Source organism: Capra hircus, chromosome 10 (assembly GCF_001704415.2).
Source record: "Capra hircus breed San Clemente chromosome 10, ASM170441v1, whole genome shotgun sequence".
NCBI classification, from domain to species: Eukaryota; Metazoa; Chordata; class Mammalia; order Artiodactyla; family Bovidae; genus Capra; species Capra hircus.
In genome coordinates, this window is record NC_030817.1 from 16,340,221 (window position 1) to 16,359,145 (window position 18,925).

The 18,925-nt window shown below is 47.2% G+C and overlaps 1 protein-coding gene across 2 annotated transcripts in view; it reads right to left on the reverse strand.

Moving 5' to 3' along the window:
* LOC102188506 (feline leukemia virus subgroup C receptor-related protein 2) overlaps positions 1-11,612 on the reverse strand; it is a 120,299-nt gene extending 108,687 nt beyond the window's left edge. Inside the window, exon 1 of one of the 2 annotated variants that reach the window (XM_018053951.1) lies at positions 10,475-11,197. In XM_018053951.1, coding sequence (XP_017909440.1) covers positions 10,475-11,197 — 723 coding nt within the window. Of the gene's footprint in view, positions 1-10,474 lie in introns of both variants that reach the window. The other variant, XM_018053950.1, reaches the window with a different exon arrangement.

The following is an 18,925-nucleotide window of genomic DNA, read 5'->3' on the forward strand; positions in this document are numbered from 1 at the left end:
ATGAGTGCACTTTCACTTTTCACTTTCGAGCGCTGGAGAAGAAAATGACAACCCACTCCAGTGTTCTTGCCTGGAGAATCCCAGGGACGGGGGAGCCTGGTGGGCTGCCGTCTATGGGGTCGCACAGAGTCGGACAGGACTGATGTGACGCAGCAGCAGCAGCAAACTCCCCTCCCCCTCCTCGAGAATAGGAGGGCAGCAGGGAATTGAGCTCTAGAAAAACCCTTGTACAAGGAAACTTCCCTGAGGCTGGTAAACATGTGACATCAAAGTGCTAAGAGGGCGGCACCCCACAGAGGCTCTGGAATCTCCTCCACTTGGCTTTTCCTGACTTGTACCCTTTATAATAAACCAGGAAAAACAGTTAAGGAAACTGTTTATCTGAGTTCCCTGAGCCATTTTAGCAAATTACAGATCCTGAGCAGGGCTCACAGGAACCCCACCTTATAGCTAGTCAGTCAGAAATACAGGAGGTCCCTAGGACTTGCAAATGGAGACAGTCTTGTGGGTCCAAGCCCTTAACTTCTGGGGTCTGCACTAACTCCAAGTAGTTAGTGTCCGAGTTGAACTGAATTGTGGAACATCCAGTTGGTATCGGAGAAAGTCAGAATTGGTTGGTGTCAGAAGGAAAAGACAGCTCAATACCTCACATAAGTAGATTTCCAGAATATCTATTTCTGTGACTACCGTATTTAACTCAGCCACAACGTCTTTAAGGTCCATCCATATGTAGCATGTCAGAATTTCCTTTCTTTCTAAGAATGAATAATATTTCACCATGTGCATTTTTCATATTTTAACAATCAGCCATAGATGAACACTTGGGTTGCTTCCACCTTTCAGCGACTGTGAAGAATGATGCCATAAACACGGGTACAAATATCTGTTCAAGGTCCTGCTTTGAATTCTTTTGGGTATATACCCGGAAGTAGAATTGCCAAATCCTATGGTAATTCTATTCTTAATTTTTTGAGGAAGTGCCATACTGTCTTCCACGTGACTGCACCATTTTACATTTCCATCAGCAATGCACAAGGGTTCCAATTTCTCCACATTTTGGCCTACGTTTATTACTTTTTTTCTTTTGGACAATCATCTTAAGGGGTAATGAAGTGGCATCTCATTGCAGTTTTGATTTGTATTTCCCTAATGCTGAGCTTTTTTTCATATACTTATTGACCATCCATGCATCTTTTTGGGGAGAGAAATTTCTATTCAAGTCTTTGGCTCATTTTTAAATTGGGTTGTGTGTTTGATGTTGTTCAACTGCAGGAGTTCTTTATGCATGCTGGCTATGAACTGCATATCAGATACATGATTTGCAGATATTTTCTTCCATTCCACGGTTTGCCTTTTCATTCTGTTGAGAGAGTCCTTTTTACATGAAAGTTCTCCACTTTGATGTGGTCCAATTTATGCTATTGTTGCTATAGATGCTTCTAGTCTCACATCCAAGAAATCACTGCCGTCATTACCAAATCCAGGATCATGAAGATTTCCCCCTACATTTTCTTCTAAGAGTGTTATAGCTTTGCACACTACCATCTGTTGGAAAGACTGGTGGTGCTCATGTGTCCTTGTAGGTTCATCAGCTGTAACCCATGCACCGCTCTGGTGGGGGTGGTTGACAGTGTGAGGCTACACAAGAAACACGTGTGGGGAATATTTGGGAAATCTCCACCTTCCCCTTGACTTTGCTGTGACCCTAGAACTGCTCAAGAAAACAAAGTCTATTAAAAAAAAGAAGGCTGTCCTTTTCCTCTTAAATGGTCTCGACACTCTTGTTGAAAATCATTTGACCATATAAAGTGGTCATGCATGGATGTGAGAGCTGGACTGTGAAAAAAGCTGAGCTCCGAAGAATTGATGCTTTTGAGCTGTGGTGTTGGAGAAGACTCTTGAGAGTCCCTTGGACTGCAAGGAGATCCAGCCAGTCCATTCTAAAGGAGATCAGTCCTGGGTGTTCATTGGAAGGAATGATGATAAAGCTGAAACTCCAATACTTTGGCCACCTCATGTGAAGAGTTGACTTGTTGGAAAAGACTCGATGCTGGGAGGGATTGGGGGCAGGAGGAGAAGGGACAACAGAGGATGAGATGGCTGGATGGCATCACTGACTCGATGGAGTCAGGGAGGCCTGGCATGCTGCGATTCATGGGGTTGCAGAGAGTTGGACACGACTGAGTGACTGAACTGAACTGACCTGATGTGGGGGTTTATTTCTGGACTCTGTACTCCTTTGGTCTGTAAGTCTGTCTTTATGCTGATCCTACGCTGTCATGATTACTACAGCTTTGTTATTAGTTGTGTTAGTTTTATTAGACACATTAAGAAATGTCAGATCTCCAACTGATTCTTTTCCAAGATTGCTTTGACGACTCAGTGTCCCTTAAACTTCTGCATATGAATTTTAGGATGCATTTTTTTCCCTTCATCTGGGGAAAAGATGAAGGAAAAGAAGAAGGAAAAGATTATTTTCCTTCATCTTTTTTTTTCCTTACAAAATCAGGATTTTGATAGTGATTGTGCTGAATTTATAGATTTATACTAATGCTTTGTGTCGTATTGACATCTTAACAATATTAAGATCTTCCAATCCATGAACACAGGATGTTTTTACATTTATTTCTGACTTCTTTAATTTTTTTCAGTAACATTTTACAGTTTTCAGTGCAGAAGTCTTTCATTTTGTTGGTTAAATGACTCAAGTGTTTTCTTCAATGCTACAGTAATTGGAATTGTTTCACTTTCCTTTGGGGATTGTTCATTGTTAGTGTATAGAAACAACTGATGGAAAATGTTGCATGTTTGGTCTGCTTTGTGCTCTCAGGTTTGCAGGGAGGGACAGGAGAAGGGAGAGGGGAGAGGCAGACTTGGGCAAAATGGCCATGAAACTTTCTACCATTTTGAATGTGACTTTTTCTTCAGTTGGGTGTTTCCTTGGTTGCTGTAGATCTTTGATGTACAGAAATCCCATAGGGAAGGTTATTTTAGCCAGTGTCTCATTTATTTAATGTTTCTGTGGGAGAAGTGTATATGTGTGGAGATTCCTGGTCCTCCATCTACTGATGTCACTCTCCAAGGCTTTAGGCTTAATCTCTAAGCAATGTATCTTCAAGGACAGAACTAAGAAGCCAAACTGGTCAGAGCAGGGGAAAAACTGGGAGGGAACAAGAGACAGGCTAGCCAGGAAAGCCAAGGAAGGAGGGGCCCTGGATGCTAAACTGAAGATGTAGACCTGATCCCACAGAATTATCAGACCCTCAAGACTGCCTGCCAACACAACACGGCCAAGTCAGGAGTCAGGCCAGGCCACCAGAGCCTCCTCCCCTGCAGTGCACTGAGCTGAAGGTCAAAGGAGCAGGATTAGGAGCTTCTGCTATGGTTCCACCTCACAGGCCTGCAGGGCCTCCCCATCCCCCCAAACTCCCAGGGCTTTGTTTATTTTCAGAACTTTAAGTGAATCAGAATTATGAGCCCCACCCAAGCCCACCCTCCCATCTCACTCTGGAGAGTGACTGAGATCCCAGCTCTTCCACCTGGGAACTGGACCCGTCTACAGCAGCAAAGACAGGGCAGCCCTGACAGGAAGCCAGCTCCAGGCCGGAGGGCGCCTCCCCAGGGCACCGGGCTCCTCTCTCCTGGTGAGTTCACGTCTGATCACAAACCTCGCCTGGGCAGCCAGGTGGAAACACAGGCGCCTGGCCTCTTCCCTGGAGGATCTGATTCGGAAGTCCAGGTGAGGGCCCAGGCATCTGTAGTCTGTCCTGGACCCACAGGTGAGGTAAATGGGCACCATTTGAGGGAGCACTGGTCTAGTTTCCTTCCTGGAGTGGCCAGCCTCTGAGCTCACCCACCTGCCTGTATCTTTGGTGAGCGCTTTGCATGAAGGAGAAACCAGAACTGGCATTCAGTTCCTCTTTACCTTCCCTAGAAGTCTCACCCTAGAAGTCTTATATGACCCACAATCTCAAAACATGGACGGTAACAACGACAGGATAATTTTTGAGTTTTATCAGAATTAAAAAATAAAAACAGATTTCATAAGCCAGACTCCAAAGACAAAATATTGCATGATTTTGGTTATATGCAGGACCTAGAATAGGCAAATTAATGGAGACAGAAAGTAGAATAGAGTAGCGATAGAATAGAGATTACAGAGGAGTTGCTGTTTAATGAGTACAGAGTTGTTGGGAATAATAAAAAAAAAAATTGGGGTATAGATACTAGTAGTTCTTAAACAATATTGTGAAACTACTTAATGCCATTGAACTGTATACTTATGAATGGTTAAAATTATGAATGAGTTATAATTTTAGCACAATTTAAAAATTTTTAAGTAAAAATCTGGTTTCTAGCTTCTTTAAAGGCACCAACAAATGAGATGGTCTGATAACATGAGATCGTCATGCTGTGTATATGAGCGGGTGGCAGAGGCTGAAGCAGCTGTCAGTTCAGCTGGGATGCGTGCTCTCACGATGCCATGACCCCCCTCCTGTTTCACTTTTCCTTCCACGACCTGGCTGCCCCTATGAGCATTAGAGGGTTGGTGCCGGCCCCACCCCTTCTCATGCCAGTCTCCACCAGCCTTGCCCTGGCTCTCCCAATCCCTGCCTGGTCCTCTCTCCCAACTAGAAGGGGAGGTCAGCAAGTAGCCAGCCACGGGGGCAGCTGCTTCACGTGGCTTGACAATGACCACAAGCAAAAGCACATGAGCACTGGCCTTCACCTCCCCCCAGACATCACTCAGACCTCGAGAGCTTCTCTGACATGGCAACAGCCAGACTGATAAGCCTGAACTTTCACCCACCCACGTGCTCGGAAGTCTGGAACAAGACAAGGCCGGCCAGCCACCTCTCCTGACCTTGACTCCTGAGTCGGCCTCAGGAACACCCAGTCTCCCTGGGCAACAGAGGACCAGCCAGTCCAGCAAACATCACCCCCTCAAGACGGGACTGCCTTTCCTAGAGCCTGCATTTATCCACGAGAGCCTGATTTCCAAATGCTTGAAATATGATGAGATTCAGGACCCAATGCCCCCGAATTTGGGACCCTGGCATAGCGAATATTTTAAGCTGAAGGAGTTTGAGAACTGCAAAGCAGGAAGGTCACTGTGACCTCCTCCCCTCTCCTCCCCATTCTTCCCCCAAACAAGCCTTAAAACCCTCCTGTGGGAGGTACCCTCCTGGCGCCCAGAGGAAGGGAGCATCCTTGTCTCTGAAGATAAAGGGACACTGCAGAAAAGAATCCTGACAAACAGGCCTTGACAGTGCTCCCGATCTACAATGATCTCAGACCTATCCTATCACACTCCTCTGAGTGTCCACTCTTATCAAACCTGGCACAGAAGTGCACAAGTCTGCACTTCCCTTGTGACTCAGTGGTAAAGAATTAGCCTGCCAGGGCAGGAGACAATCCCTGATCCAGGAAGATCCCACATATGGCAGAGCAAGTAAGCCCGTGCGCCACAACTGCTGAAGCCCACACACCCTAGAGCACGTGCTCTGCAATAAGGGAAACCTCCGCAATGAGAAGCCCGCACACAAATAGAGAACAGCCCCTGCTTGCGGCAACTAGAGAAGAGTCCATGCAACAACAAAGACCCAGCACAACCAAAAATAAGGAAAATCATTTTTCTTAAAAAAAAGAAGTGCATAGGTCCAACTATTGCTTCATTTCCTCACAAACACTCCCGCGTCACCTAATATTTATAGTAAATCATTATGCATAATTTGCTTTTATTAATCTTGACTTTGTCCATTTAATTTTTAGCTGGGGACTCTAAGACAGTTAAGGAAAACTTTTTCCTCCCCTACAATTAGCATCATCATCCCAGACATAGTGGAAAATGTTGCTAGTCTGTAGGTCTAAAATACATGCCAACTTCTAAAGACTCACCACAGAAAAAGAATGTAAAACAGCCTCTCAGTAATTTTATTACATTGATTACATATCAAAATACTATGTTGGATATGCCGAGTTAAATAAAGTATCGTTCTAAACCTAATTTCACTGTTCTGTTTACTTTCGTAAACAAATTTACATTTTACCTTTTTTCAAGTGGCTCCTAGAAAATTTGGTCATGTATGTGGCTTGTGTTTGTGGCTTTCATTGTATTTCTTTTGGACAGGGCTATTCTCCATAGCCCACAGCCAAGGCTGCTGTAGAACTCTAAGGTGACTATATTTTCTTCACTTTGAAAAGCAAACTGATTCTCTCTAGTCTTTTTCTGGGTGGCGCTATGCTGGGAGCTGCCCTGGGGCCCTGGAGGAAATCCCTTCTGGTCTCAGCGCTGGCGGCTCCTCACTGGGGCCGGGGCCGCCTTGAAGATCTAATCCTGCTCCCACATGTCCCTCGCCCCCATGCCACCAAGCGGTCACCAGATCTCACACAAGGCTTTCCTCCCTGCCTGGCTCAATAACAATGTGTCCACATCACTCAAAACCCCACACAGACGGTTCTCCCTGGAAACAATGGAACCAGTGTTGGGAACCCTGTGGGACTGCTACCACCTGAGCGAGGGTCACAGGCAAGTGCCTCAGCTGCGGGCCACGTCTCCCTGTCCACTGCCACCCCAGCTCAGATCCACAGGTTTCCTCGCCCTGGAGCCTGGAGCCCCCACTTCCTGAGGCTCAGGGAGGTAGGAACAGCCCCTCCACAGGCAGCAGGTGATGTGTGCCTGCTCAGTCACGCCCAGCTCTTTGCAGCCCCACGGACTGCAGCCCGCGGGGCTCCTCTGTCCATGGAATCCCCCAAGCAAGAATACTGGAGTGGGTTGCCATTTCCTCTTCCGGGGATCTTCCTGACCCAGGGACTGAACCCACATCTCCTGTGTCTCCTGCTTTGGCAAGCGGATTCTTTTACACTGAGCTGCCTGGGAAATCCGTCAGGTGAGGAGGCAATACTAATGCCTGGAGATCCAGAATAGAAGGCAGGGGCTGGCTTACAAACTCCAGACAAGCTGCTAGACACGGTGCCACCACCAACACGCCTCGAGATGCAGGCCCAGAGCCTGAGACTCGGAATCTTGCCTTTTAATTTCTAAATCTATGGTTTGTCCCCATGAAGACCCAATAATGGCCCACCGACAGGGGCTGTGGAAGAGGAACTGGCTTCAAACCTCCTTTTTATCACTCAGGGCCTGTAGGACCCCGGAAAAGGTTGCTCCATTTATCTGCATCTGAAGTTTCTCACCTGTAACAACAGAGACAATCCCACCCACCTCAGAGGCTAAAACAAAAAAAGCATACGGATGAAAAAGTGCCTTGTATTATCATAGGTGTTGATAGATATTAGCTTCTTTCTCCTTCAATCTTCCCTTAGCAATGACAAGAAGATAGTAAAAACCTCGCAAAGAACTGAAAACAAATCCTCTATACTCTCATCTGGTTGCTTGTATGTTTTTTTAAAAATCTGGATGTTGGTGCCTGGTACAGTTTAAAAGCCTAGGAGGAGAACTCTGAAGGCAAGGGAGTCTCTGTGTAGCCCCAGCACAGCACCTGCCAAGGCATCCATTTCTGTGCTAATACACCAAACCTGGTGGTAACGGTTTAGTCGCTAAGTCGATTCCAACTCTTGCCACCCCAGGGACTGTAGCCCGCCAGGCTCCTCTGTCCTTGGGATTTCCTAGGCAATGATACTAGAGTGGGTCACCATTTCCTCTTCCAGGAGGTCTTCCCCACCCAGGGACCAAAGGCGGGTCTCCTGCATTACAGGCAGATTCTCTACCACTGAGCCACTGCAGCTTCTGGGTAAACGCCTGTTGAGTCAAGGAACAAATGAGGTCAGAATTTCCAGGGAACAGGAGTCTGGCTGATCAGTGTGAAGTCTGCAGCCACGCAGAGTAACTCTCTGAAAAGACGCTTATAGTCTGTTTAGGCAGCTTCATGGAATCTTTTTTTCTTTTTCCCTAAAAAAAGAGCTCAAGGTGTTCTATTAATATTTCTCCACCATTCCATCACGCTTTACTTAGCAAAAAAGGTTAAAACACATGCCAAGAGCCAAACAAAGTCACCTCTACGTGAGGAAGCATAAGCAATTCAGCTTTTCATAATTTTTTTTTTAACTTAGCACGGTGAGTTAAGGCTAAACGGTTAAGGCTAAATTGATGGCACCATGACAAGAATATCTGCTATTAGGGTGTCTTTCAATGTGAAATTCTTAGCATTTTCTGACCTTGGTGGGGAGTAGGGGTAGGAAATGGCTAACTATTCTTACTAAATTTTAAAGATATATTTGGCTTTAAGTTTGGGCTTCCCTCGTGGCTCAGATGGTAAAGAATCTGCCTGCAATGCAGGAGACCTGGGTTTGATCCCTGGGTCTGCATGATCCTCTGGAGAAGGGAATGGCTACCCACTCCAGTATTCTTGCCTAGAGAATCCCATGGACAGAGGAGCCTGGTGGGCTACAGTCCATGGGGTTGCAAAGAGTCAGACATGACTGAGTGACTAACACTGAAACTTTTCCCGCACAGGTGTGAGTGGAGAAGACTGAAAAGCAATTAGCTTTTGCTCCATGGTTAACAAAGAAAGTGTTTGGTTCTCTGATCGCCCAGGCCACCTGAGGGTGCATCTCTCTCCTGGCCTCCCCAAACAATGGGTTTGGGACTGCAGTGACCTTGTCTGAATCCCATTGGGGCTGCAAATAGACAGCTTTAACCCTCTGGAGACACGAAAGATCCTGCCCCTCGACTCCCCAGCTTCACCCTCGGATAAAGAAAGCATCCAGTAACGCCAACCCCACCAACAATGCTGCAATGGAGATGTCCAAACCTGTGGTCACACCACCTTTGAGTACAGGGTGTTGTGAATGTCACCCTCAGTACCTATTTTTTAATTGCCCTGAACAAAAAGATCCAACTGGTTTCTTCCCCAACCCTCAAATCCATTCAATCTTCTGAATGGTCAAACCCACAGGTTAAAGAAAACTGGGTAGAGGCTTTTCTGTTCCTGCTTGTGCTGAGAAGGCCCGTCTGTTGTTTCCACTGATTGCTTACACTATTACCCAAGTGGCAGGACTTACTGGCCTGAAAAAATTTAGCTCAAGTTACTTTTCTGGTGGTAAAGATGAGCAGAATGACAATTTACCTTTAGAGAAGTTTGGAAATTTCTGACCCGAATAAGAACTTTCTAAATGAAAGCTTAAACATTTTAAATCAGCGGTTCCCAACCTTTTGGCACCAACGACAGGTTTCGTGAAAGACAATTTTTGCACAGACTGGGAAGGGGTGGATGGTTTGGGGATGATTCAAGCACATGACATTTATTGTGCACTTTATTTCTCATCTAATGCCACCGCTGATCTGACAGGAGGTACCTGTCCATGGCCCAAAACTTGGGACCCCTGTTCTAAATGTAACAAACAGGGAAGAGGAAACAAGCCTTCAAGAACCAAGGGCTCCTGGTCATTTGTTAGATGTGTAGCCACAACTGCATGTGCTTTGGAAGAAGTGAGACCCACCCCCCACCCCAGGCAGTGGTCCAGATAAAGAAGGACCCCGTAAACAGCTGCCTCACCCTTTCGGACACAGTGATCAGACTCACACAAGCCCACCTTTCTGGGCCATGTCCAGACCGAGATGCAAAGAACTTGATATTCTCCTTCCCCTAAGGAGGAAAGACAAAGGATTAAGAGATGAACTTTCCAGGCCTTCCCATGGCTTCTAGGCCTTGGAAATTCAGAGCAAGAGCTTGATTCCCTCCTCCTGGACTTGACTATAACTCTCAGGGTAGGCATTTGCCACCAAGCACTGCTCCCACTGTCCTGGCTCCAGCTGGGTATAAAGAAGGTGAGCGCAGCTCCAGCACTGCTCTGCCTTTCCACGTGGCGCAGGAGATGCTGCCCTCTGGGAAAGCTGGCTGGACAGGCAAAGAACACCCGCCAACCCCCAGTGGGGCTTTCCTGGTGGCTCAGAGGTTAAAGAGTCTGCCTGGAATGCAGGAGACCCGGGTTCGATCCCTGGGTCGGGAAGATCCCCTGGAGAAGGAAATGGCAACCCACTCCAGTACTCTTGCCTGGAGAATCCCATGGAGGGAGGGGCCTGGTAGGCTACAGTCCATGGGGTCACAAAGAGTCGGACACCACTGAGTGACTTCACTTTAACTAACTTAACCTCCAGTGACACAGAATAGTCTGACGGCCAGGGGCTATTCCCTGAGAAAGAAGAGCTATCCTGTTCAAGCTGGTGAAGGAAGTTCAGGAATGAGATCATAAAGACAACATGTGTTCCAGAAGCACGCTTTCTGCTGGAGGAAGAGAAACTGCGGGTGACGGCAAAGGCCCTTCCTTTCGTTTCCCCACTTCTCTTACACACCCACTCGGTCACAATCATCCACTCACTCAGTCACACCCAGCCACGGTCAGCCAGAGTCACAAACACTGCTGAAGTCAGAAAGCTAGGCTTCACGAAGTGAAGCAGTTCGGTACAACGAACACCCTCAGTCCCACAGTGAAGGCCACCCACTCCTCTACCCACCTGATTGCCAAAGACAGCTATGGAGCAGGCGGTTGACACCTCATTAGCCCCGAACCAGACGGAAGCAATGCGGGAGGGCATACCCAGGATGAAGACCTGGGCCACGGAGCAGATGACCTGGCCCAGCATGGTGACTGGGAAGAGATGTGGCTGCAGGCTGCCCAGCTTCACCCAGGCCCCCAGCGAGTTGAGAGCGGAGCCAGTGAGGGCGATGGTACGCAGGCCAAATTTCTCCAAGAGCCAGGCCACCGGCAGGAGCAGAGGGATGTAGGTCACCATGTAGCACATGGACAGCCAGTCGATGGCGAAGGCACTGACCCCGTAGAAGTGCATGAAGATGTTATTGATGGCGCCGTACTGGATCCACTGGAAGGCGTTGCACATGGAGTAGCAGCTGAACACCAGGACCACCGCCCACCGGCGCCTGCTCACCTTGATCACGCTAAGATCTTCAGGGCCCGAGCTACTGGGCTGGATCAAGCCACTGGGTTGAGCCAAGGTACTTGGGTGGGCTGAACTACTAGGGTATACAGAGACACTGGGGTGGATCGAGACGCTGGGGTGGGCCGAGACGCTGGGGTGGGCCGAGACGCTGGGGTGGATCGAGACGCTGGGGTGGATCGAGACGCTGGGGTGGACTGAGAGATTGGGGTGCTCCTGGAGCGCCGAAGTTTGCGAAGGGGTGCCATCGTGGTCCTGTTGGTTAGGGTCTTCACTCACCATGACCGCAGCCTCTCCTGGCGCCCTAAGCAGGTGCTGACAACTCGAGTCGGCTTAAAGGACAGTGGTGTCGGCTGGTCAGCTAGAGCTGACGTGGCACTTGCCCAACCTGCCCCGGAGGAATAAACTGAGTCCCCAGCCTCCGTAAAAGCCAGCGAGTGGGGCTCTTCCGCTCAGCCCCAAGCTTCGGCTCTCACTTTTCCTTGGCGTCCTCCGTCCCTGACAGCTGTCCCCCAGACCGGCTGCAGGCAGGCCTGAGCCAGGTCCCGGCCGCTGGAGCCTTGAGTGCCTCGGAGGCGTCCTGCCCACCTTCAGCCCCTCGGTCCTGGTCAGTTTTCTCCCGGCGGCGCAGCCACTCGGCTGGGACTCGGATTGCTCCTCGGGCAGCTTGCGGCCTCGCCCCTCCGCACACGTGACCGCCCCGCCCCCGCCGTGCGCGGCTTCCACCCCCCCACGAACCCCCCACCCCCACTCCCACCCCACCCCACCCACCCCGCCCCACAGCCTCCAGCCTTCTCTAGCTGGCGGGACAGTACAGTTGTTTCGCCACCGCTTGCGGGTGCATTCCTCCCCCCCACGCCCCAGGCACCATGGAAACCGCCCGGTTAATCCCCCTACCCTGGCACTGCTTTCTCAAATTCATTTGCCCCCTCCCGGGGCACTCTGCAAGAAAATGCCCTCCGCCTTTGCGAAGGTAATCCTCTAAAGAGAGTCTCCTCCCTGTCAGCCCGCATTCCCTGAGCGCCCACACGGATGCCCGGCGCCTCCAAACGGCTCTGTGGTATCCAAGAGGGATTCTCGACTTTTGCCCACTTGGCTGAGCTCCTCAGCCCTTGTTGGACTTTCGGAATAAAGACAGATTTGTAGATTTTCCGGGCTGGTTGCGCTCCTGGGGTAAAGGCGAGAAGCGCAAACTCACTTCCCCTCTTTGCTTTCCCTGCGAACTTGGTCTTACATTGAGGAACTCAGATTTGAACCTGTTCTGTAGGACTCTTCTTTCTTCATGGATCCCTGGGCGGCCTCCTAGGCGACAAGTTGAGGGCGGAAAAGAGAGGGGAGTTCTAAGACGCTGAAGACCCAGCGCGGGTTTCGTGGTGAGGTGTCCAGCACAACGCACGATAAGTGGCTTCTGCACGCATGTAGCCCTATGCTGCCCCCTGCTGGTGCACAGCCCATTCTGCAGAGAAGCCCTCAAGTCAGGGCCTCTAGGTCAAGCCTGCGGTGATTGCAGCCCTGGGGAGGAACAAGGGCCCAGATCTTCCCTGGGTTCAAACACCGACTTAGCTGCTCCCAGGCCTGCTTAGTAAATTAAGATACCCCACCTCTCTGTGCCTCAGTAGCTTGGAAAATCAGTAAAACAGGGATGATGAAATAATAGTACCTACCTCACAGTGTTGTTTTGAGGCTTGGATGAGTTAAGGCTTGAAAGCACTTGAAACATTCCTGGCAGATGATAAGCCTTCTCGGAGTGTCAGATATCCTAACAATTAAAAATTGAACATTTCTATTGTGCTACGAATGTATACTTAGTTACCTCATTTAGTTCAGTTCAGTTCAGTTGCTCAGTCGTGTCCGACTCTTTGCGACCCCATGAACCCCAGCACGCCAGGCCTCCCTGTCCATCACCATCTCCCGGAGTTCACTCAGACTCACGTCCATCGAGTCCGTGATGCCATCCAGCCATCTCATCCTCGGACGTCCCCTTCTCCTCCTGCCCCCAATCCCTCCCAGCATCAGAGTCTTTTCCAATGAGTCAACTCTTCACATGAGGTGGCCAAAGTACTGGAGCTTCAGCTTTAGCATCATTCCTTCCAAAGAAATCACAGGGTTGCACTCCTTCAGAATGGACTGGTTGGATCTCCTTGCAGTCCAAGGGACTCTCAAGAGTCTTCTCCAACACCACAGTTCAAAAGCATCAATTCTTCAGCGCTCAGCCTACTTCACAGTCCAACTCTCACATCCATACATGACCACAGGAACAACCATAGCCTTGACTAGATGGCCCTTAGTCAGCAAAGTAATGTCTCTGCTTTTGAATATACTATCTAGGTTGGTCATAACTTTTCTTCCAAGGAGTAAGTGTCTTTTAATTTCATGGCTGCAGTCACCATCTGCAGTGATTTTGGAGCCCAAACAAATAAAGTCTGCCACTGTTTCCACTGTTTCCCCATCTATTTCCCATGAAGTGATGGGACCGGATGCCATGATTTTCATTTTCTGAATGTTGAGCTTTAGGCAAACTTTTTCGCTCTCCTCTTTCACTTTCATCAAGAGGCTTTTTAGCTCCTCTTCACTTTCTGCCATAAGGGTGGTGTCATCTACGTATCTGAGGTTGTTGATATTTCTCCCAGCAATCTTGATTCCAGCTTGTGTTTCTTCCAGTCCAGCGTTTCTCATGATGTACTCTGCATAGAAGTTAAATAAGCAGGGTGACAATATACAGCCTTGACGTACTCCTTTTCCTATTTGGAAACAGTCTGTTGTTCCATGTCCAGTTCTAACTGTTGCTTCCTGACCTGCATACAGATTTCTCAAGAGGCAGGTCAGGTGGTCTGGTATTCCCATCTCTTGAAGGATTTTCCACAGTTTATTGTGATCCACACAGTCAAAGGCTTTGGCATAGTCAATAAAGCAGAAATAGATGTTTTTCTGGAACTCCCTTGCTTTTTCCATGATCCAGCAGATGTTGGCAATTTGATCTCTGGTTCCTCTGCCTTTTCTAAAACCAGCTTGAACATCAGGAAGTTCACGGTTCACATATTGCTGAAGCCCGGCTTGGAGAATTTTGAGCATTACCTTACTAGCGTGTGAGATGAGTGCAATTGTGTGGTAGTTTGAGCATTCTTTGGCATTGCCTTTCTTAAGAATTGGAATGAAAACGGACCTTTTCCAGTCCTGTGGCCACTGCTGAGTTTTCCAAATTTGCTGGCATATTGAGTGCAGCACTTTCACAGTATCATCTTCCAGGATTTGAAACAGCTCAACTGGAATTCCATCACCTCCACTAGCTTTGTTCATAGTGATGCTTTCTAAGGCCCACTTGACTTCACATTCCAGGATGTCTGGCTCTAGATTAGTGATCACATCATCATGATTATCTGGGTTGTGAAGATCTTTTTTGTACAGTTCTTTTGTGTATTCTTGCCACCTCTTCTTAATATCTTCTGCTTCTGTTAGGTCCATACCACTTCTGTCCTTTATCGAGCCCATCTTTGCATGAAATGTCCCCTTGGTATCTCTAATTTTCTTGAAGAGATCTCTAGTCTTTCCCACTCTGTTGTTTTCCTCTATTTCTTTGCATTGATCGCTGAAGAACACTTTCTAATCTCTTCTTGCTATTCTTTGGAACTCTGCATTCAGATGCTTATATCTTTCCTTTTCTCCTTTGCTTTTCGCCTCTCTTCTTTTCACAGCTATTTGTAAGGCCTCGCCAGACAGCCATTTTGCTTTTTTGCATTTCTTTTCCATAGGGATGGTCTTGATCCCTGTCTCCTGTACAATGTCACGAACCTCATTCCATAGTTCATCAGGCACTCTATCTATCAGATCTAGGCCCTTAAATCTGTTTCTCACTTCCACTGTATAATCATAAGGGATTTGATTTAGGTCATACCTGAATGGTCTAGCGGTTTTCCCTACTTTCTTCAGTTTGAGTCTGAATTTGGTAATGAGGAGTTCATGATCTGAGCCACAGTCAGCTCCTGGTCTTGTTTTTGTTGACTGTATAGAGCTTCTCCATCTTTGGCTGCAAAGAATATAATCAATCTGATTTCAGTGTTGACCATCTGGTGATGTCCATGTGTAGACATGTGTTGTTCTTCTCTTGTGTTGTTGGAAGAGGGTGTTTGCTATGACCAGTGCATTTTCTTGGCAAAACTCTATTAGTCTTTGCCCTGCTTCATTCCACATTCCAAGGCCAAATTTGCCTGTTACCCCAGGTGTTTCTTGACTTCCTACTTTTGCATTCCAGTCCCCTCTAATGAAAAGGACATCTTTTGGGGGTATTAATTCTAAAAGGTCTTGTAGGTCTTCATAAAACCATTCAACTTCAGTTTCTTCAGTGTTACTGGTTGGGGCATAGACTTGGATAACCTGATATTGAATGGTTTGCCTTGGAGACGAACAGAGATCATTCTGTTGTTTTTGAGATTGCATCCAAGTACTGCGTTTCAGACTCTTTTGTTGACCATGATGGCTACTCCATTTCTTCTGAGGGATTCCTGCCCGCAGTAGTAGATAAAATGGTCATCTGAGTTAAATTCACCCATTCCAGTCCATTTTAGTTCACTGATTCCTAGAATGTCGACATTCACCCTTGCCATCTCTTGTTTGACAACTTCCAATTTGCCTTGATTCATGGACCTGACATTCCAGGTTCCTGTGCAATATTGCTCTTTACAGCATCGGATCTTGCTTCTATCACCAGTCACATCCACAACTGGGTATTGTTTTTGCTTTGGCTCCATCCCTTCATTCTTTCTGGAGTTATTTCTCCACTGATCTCCAGTAGCATATTGGGCACCTAATGACCTGGGGAGTTCCTCTTTCGGTATCCTATCATTTTGCCTTTTCATAGTGTTCATGGGGTTCTCAAGGCAAGAATACTGAAGTGGCTTGCCATTCCCTTCTCCAGTGGACCACATTCTGTCATTTAAGCATCCAAGAATTCTGTGGTGTAAGTGCTACTGCTTGTCCGTGTTTTATAGATCGGAAAACTGACCCTCATAGAAATAAAGACTCAGCTGACCTAAAGAGCCATAATTCTCATCTCATATTCATGCAAGCTGCAGCCTGGCTCCTCAGGCAGAGTCTGGGGACAGTGCGTGGGCAAGCCCTGGGAGCTTGTTAAAAGCCCAGGCTCACCCTGGACCAACTGAACTAGAGGCTGCATTTTAAAAGACATCTAGGTGACTTGTTTGCACATTAAACAGTCATTGGGTGCCTGTGCTTCCTCGTTTTCTCTTTTAATCTTCACCCCAAAATGAAGAATTCAAAGCTCTGGGGCTGAGATTCTCAGCTTGGTCTGCACATTAAAATCCCATGGGGAACTCTCCACATTCCCAAAGCCTGAACCACATCTCAGGTTAGGATCTGTGTTGCTGCTGCTGCTGCTAAGTTACTTCAGGCGTGTCCGACTCTGTGTGACCCCATAGATGGCAGCCCACCAGGCTCCCCTGTCCCTGGGATTCTCCAGGTAAAAATACTGGAGTGGGTTGCCATTTCCTTCTCCATAGGATCTGTGAGAGGGAACCTAAGCATCCATATGATTGAAGATGCCCAGGTGGTCTCAATGTACAGCCAAGTTTGAGCACCCTTGTGGTTTTTTAGAACCACTGGTTCTCATTGGAGGCACCCAATTTTGGGGGTAGAAATCATGGAGTCTTGGATTACAATGGAGTATTTGAAAGGAGAACTCATACCCATTTAAGAATTTGTATTACTACATTAAATTCACTTTCACTATTCTCAGTTTTCCGATAGTGTTTCCCATCTTTCTCCAGGGAACACAGAACTTCTGTTTTCTTGGAAACCCTTCTGAGATCTCTGTTCCTTGCCCTAGGTTATCATGGTCCTCTCCCCAAACTCCACAGATACATTCTTAACTTCATTTAACAGATCTGGAAACTGAAGCCCAGAGTCAGAAAGTTTTGTCACAGTCCCATAGCTGATTTAGCATCAGAACCAGTAATAACGAGATAGGTTTCCTGTGTTCATTTCCACATGTCTCTCCCACATGCTCCCTGGGGCAATGCTTCAGTTTGCTGAGAATTCCCAGGGGCTCTCACCCGGGATTCAAGTGATAATTGGGGTTGCTTTTTGTGTGGAAGAAATCAGATCTACTGTGAGCTCTGGATTCAGTGTACTCAATATTTATTCTGCATTATGAGCTTTAAAAGATGCTTGCTTCTTGGAAGAAAAGCTATGACCAACCTAGACAACATATTAAAAAGAAGAGACATAACTTTTCAATAAAGGTCTGTATAGTCAAAGCTATGTTATTTCCAATAGCCACACGTGGATGTGAATGTTGGATCATAAGAAAGTCTGAGTGCCAAAGAATCAATCTTTTGAACTGTGGTGTTAGAGAGTAACAACTTGAGAGTTGTTATTATCAAGTTACTCTTGAGAGTCCCTTGGACTGCAAGAAGATCAAACCAGTCAATCTGAAATGAAATCAACCTTGAATACTCATTGGAAGGACTGATGCTGAAGTGAAACATGCAAAGAGCCTACTCATTAGAAAAGATCCTGATGTTGGGAAAGACTGAAGGCAGGAGGAGCTGGGGACAGCAAGAGGACGAGATGGCTAGATGGCATCACCAGCTCAATGGACATGAGTTTGAACAAGCTCTGGGAGATGGTGAAGGACAGGGAAGCCTGGCGTGCCACAGCTATTGGGGTCGCAAAGAATCGGACACGACTGAGTGACTGAATAACAACAATGAGCTTTGGGATCCTGGGCAAGTTATTTTACTTCTTTAGCCTTAAGTGTCTGAATGTGTAAAATAAGGATTAAAACTACTTGCCTCATAGGGTTGTTATGAGATTTAATTAAGATAGTATATCAATGGTTTTCAATAATGATGTTCTGGCAGCCTCCAGGGTAGTGCTGTCTCTTGGCTGATTCCCACCAGGGAGGGGACAGGTAGATTTTACATTGAACTATTCTGTGTGTATCCATTGGGGAGACATTTACTGAGCAGCTTACCATACGTTCTATCTAGTTATCAGTATATCTACCTATCAGTATCAATAGGTACACCTTCAGGGTGAAGGAGAAGTACATTTTAGGGATTGCTTCCTGAAAAGGGGCCTGGGTCCTGGTTCTATTTCAGCTGACACCCCTGGGAGCTTTGGAACCCACTGACCCGGAACTCAAGCCTTCCTGGCTCTCTACAGAAAACTAGCAATATCCGATCCCTCTGCGTGCACGCTAAGTCACTTCAGTCGTATCCAACTCTTTGCAACCCCATGGACTGTAGCCCACCAGGATCCTCTGTCCATGGGATTCTCCAGGCAAAAATAGTGAAGTGGGTTGCCATGCCCTTCTCCAGGGGATCTTCCCGACCCAGGAATCGAACCCAGGCCTCCTGCATGCAGGCAGATTTTTTACCACTGTGCCGCAAGGGCAAAGTCGACCCTGGATGAGTCTCCCTTAAAAAGTACTGACACATGGAATTTTAAAAATGTTGCCCTTACATATCTTGTATGAGTAACGTATGAGTGTAACACAGCACACTCACCCACACCTGTCTGCCTCACCTCTCTCAGTTCCCGTATATTCCAGCTCTATACTCTTGGGCACGTCTCTGTTCAGCCTGAAACCCTGAGTGAAGGAAGTTCCACCGCACAGGACTGTCTTGATATCTATGTGTGGAGTTGAGTTGAATTCCACATCACCACAGAATTTCAGAAAACTGGGACAAAGAGGAGATCCAAGGAGTTTTCAGAGCAAGAACAGATTACTTAAAACATTTTAAAGAAAACAGGTATAGAATGTCATCAGGTTATTCTCAAGCCTGGAAAACTAGAGGTCAGTAGAACAATGCCCTCTGGAGAGTCATTTCCAGCCGCGAATCCTATACTCACAACTATCAAAAAAGAAATATTGGAAAAAAATCAAACATTTTCATACATGAATAGTTTTTTAAAAGGTAGTTGCATATCCTCTTTCTCAGCTCAGTTCAGTTCAGTCACTCAGTCGTGTCCAACTCTTTGCGACCCCATGAA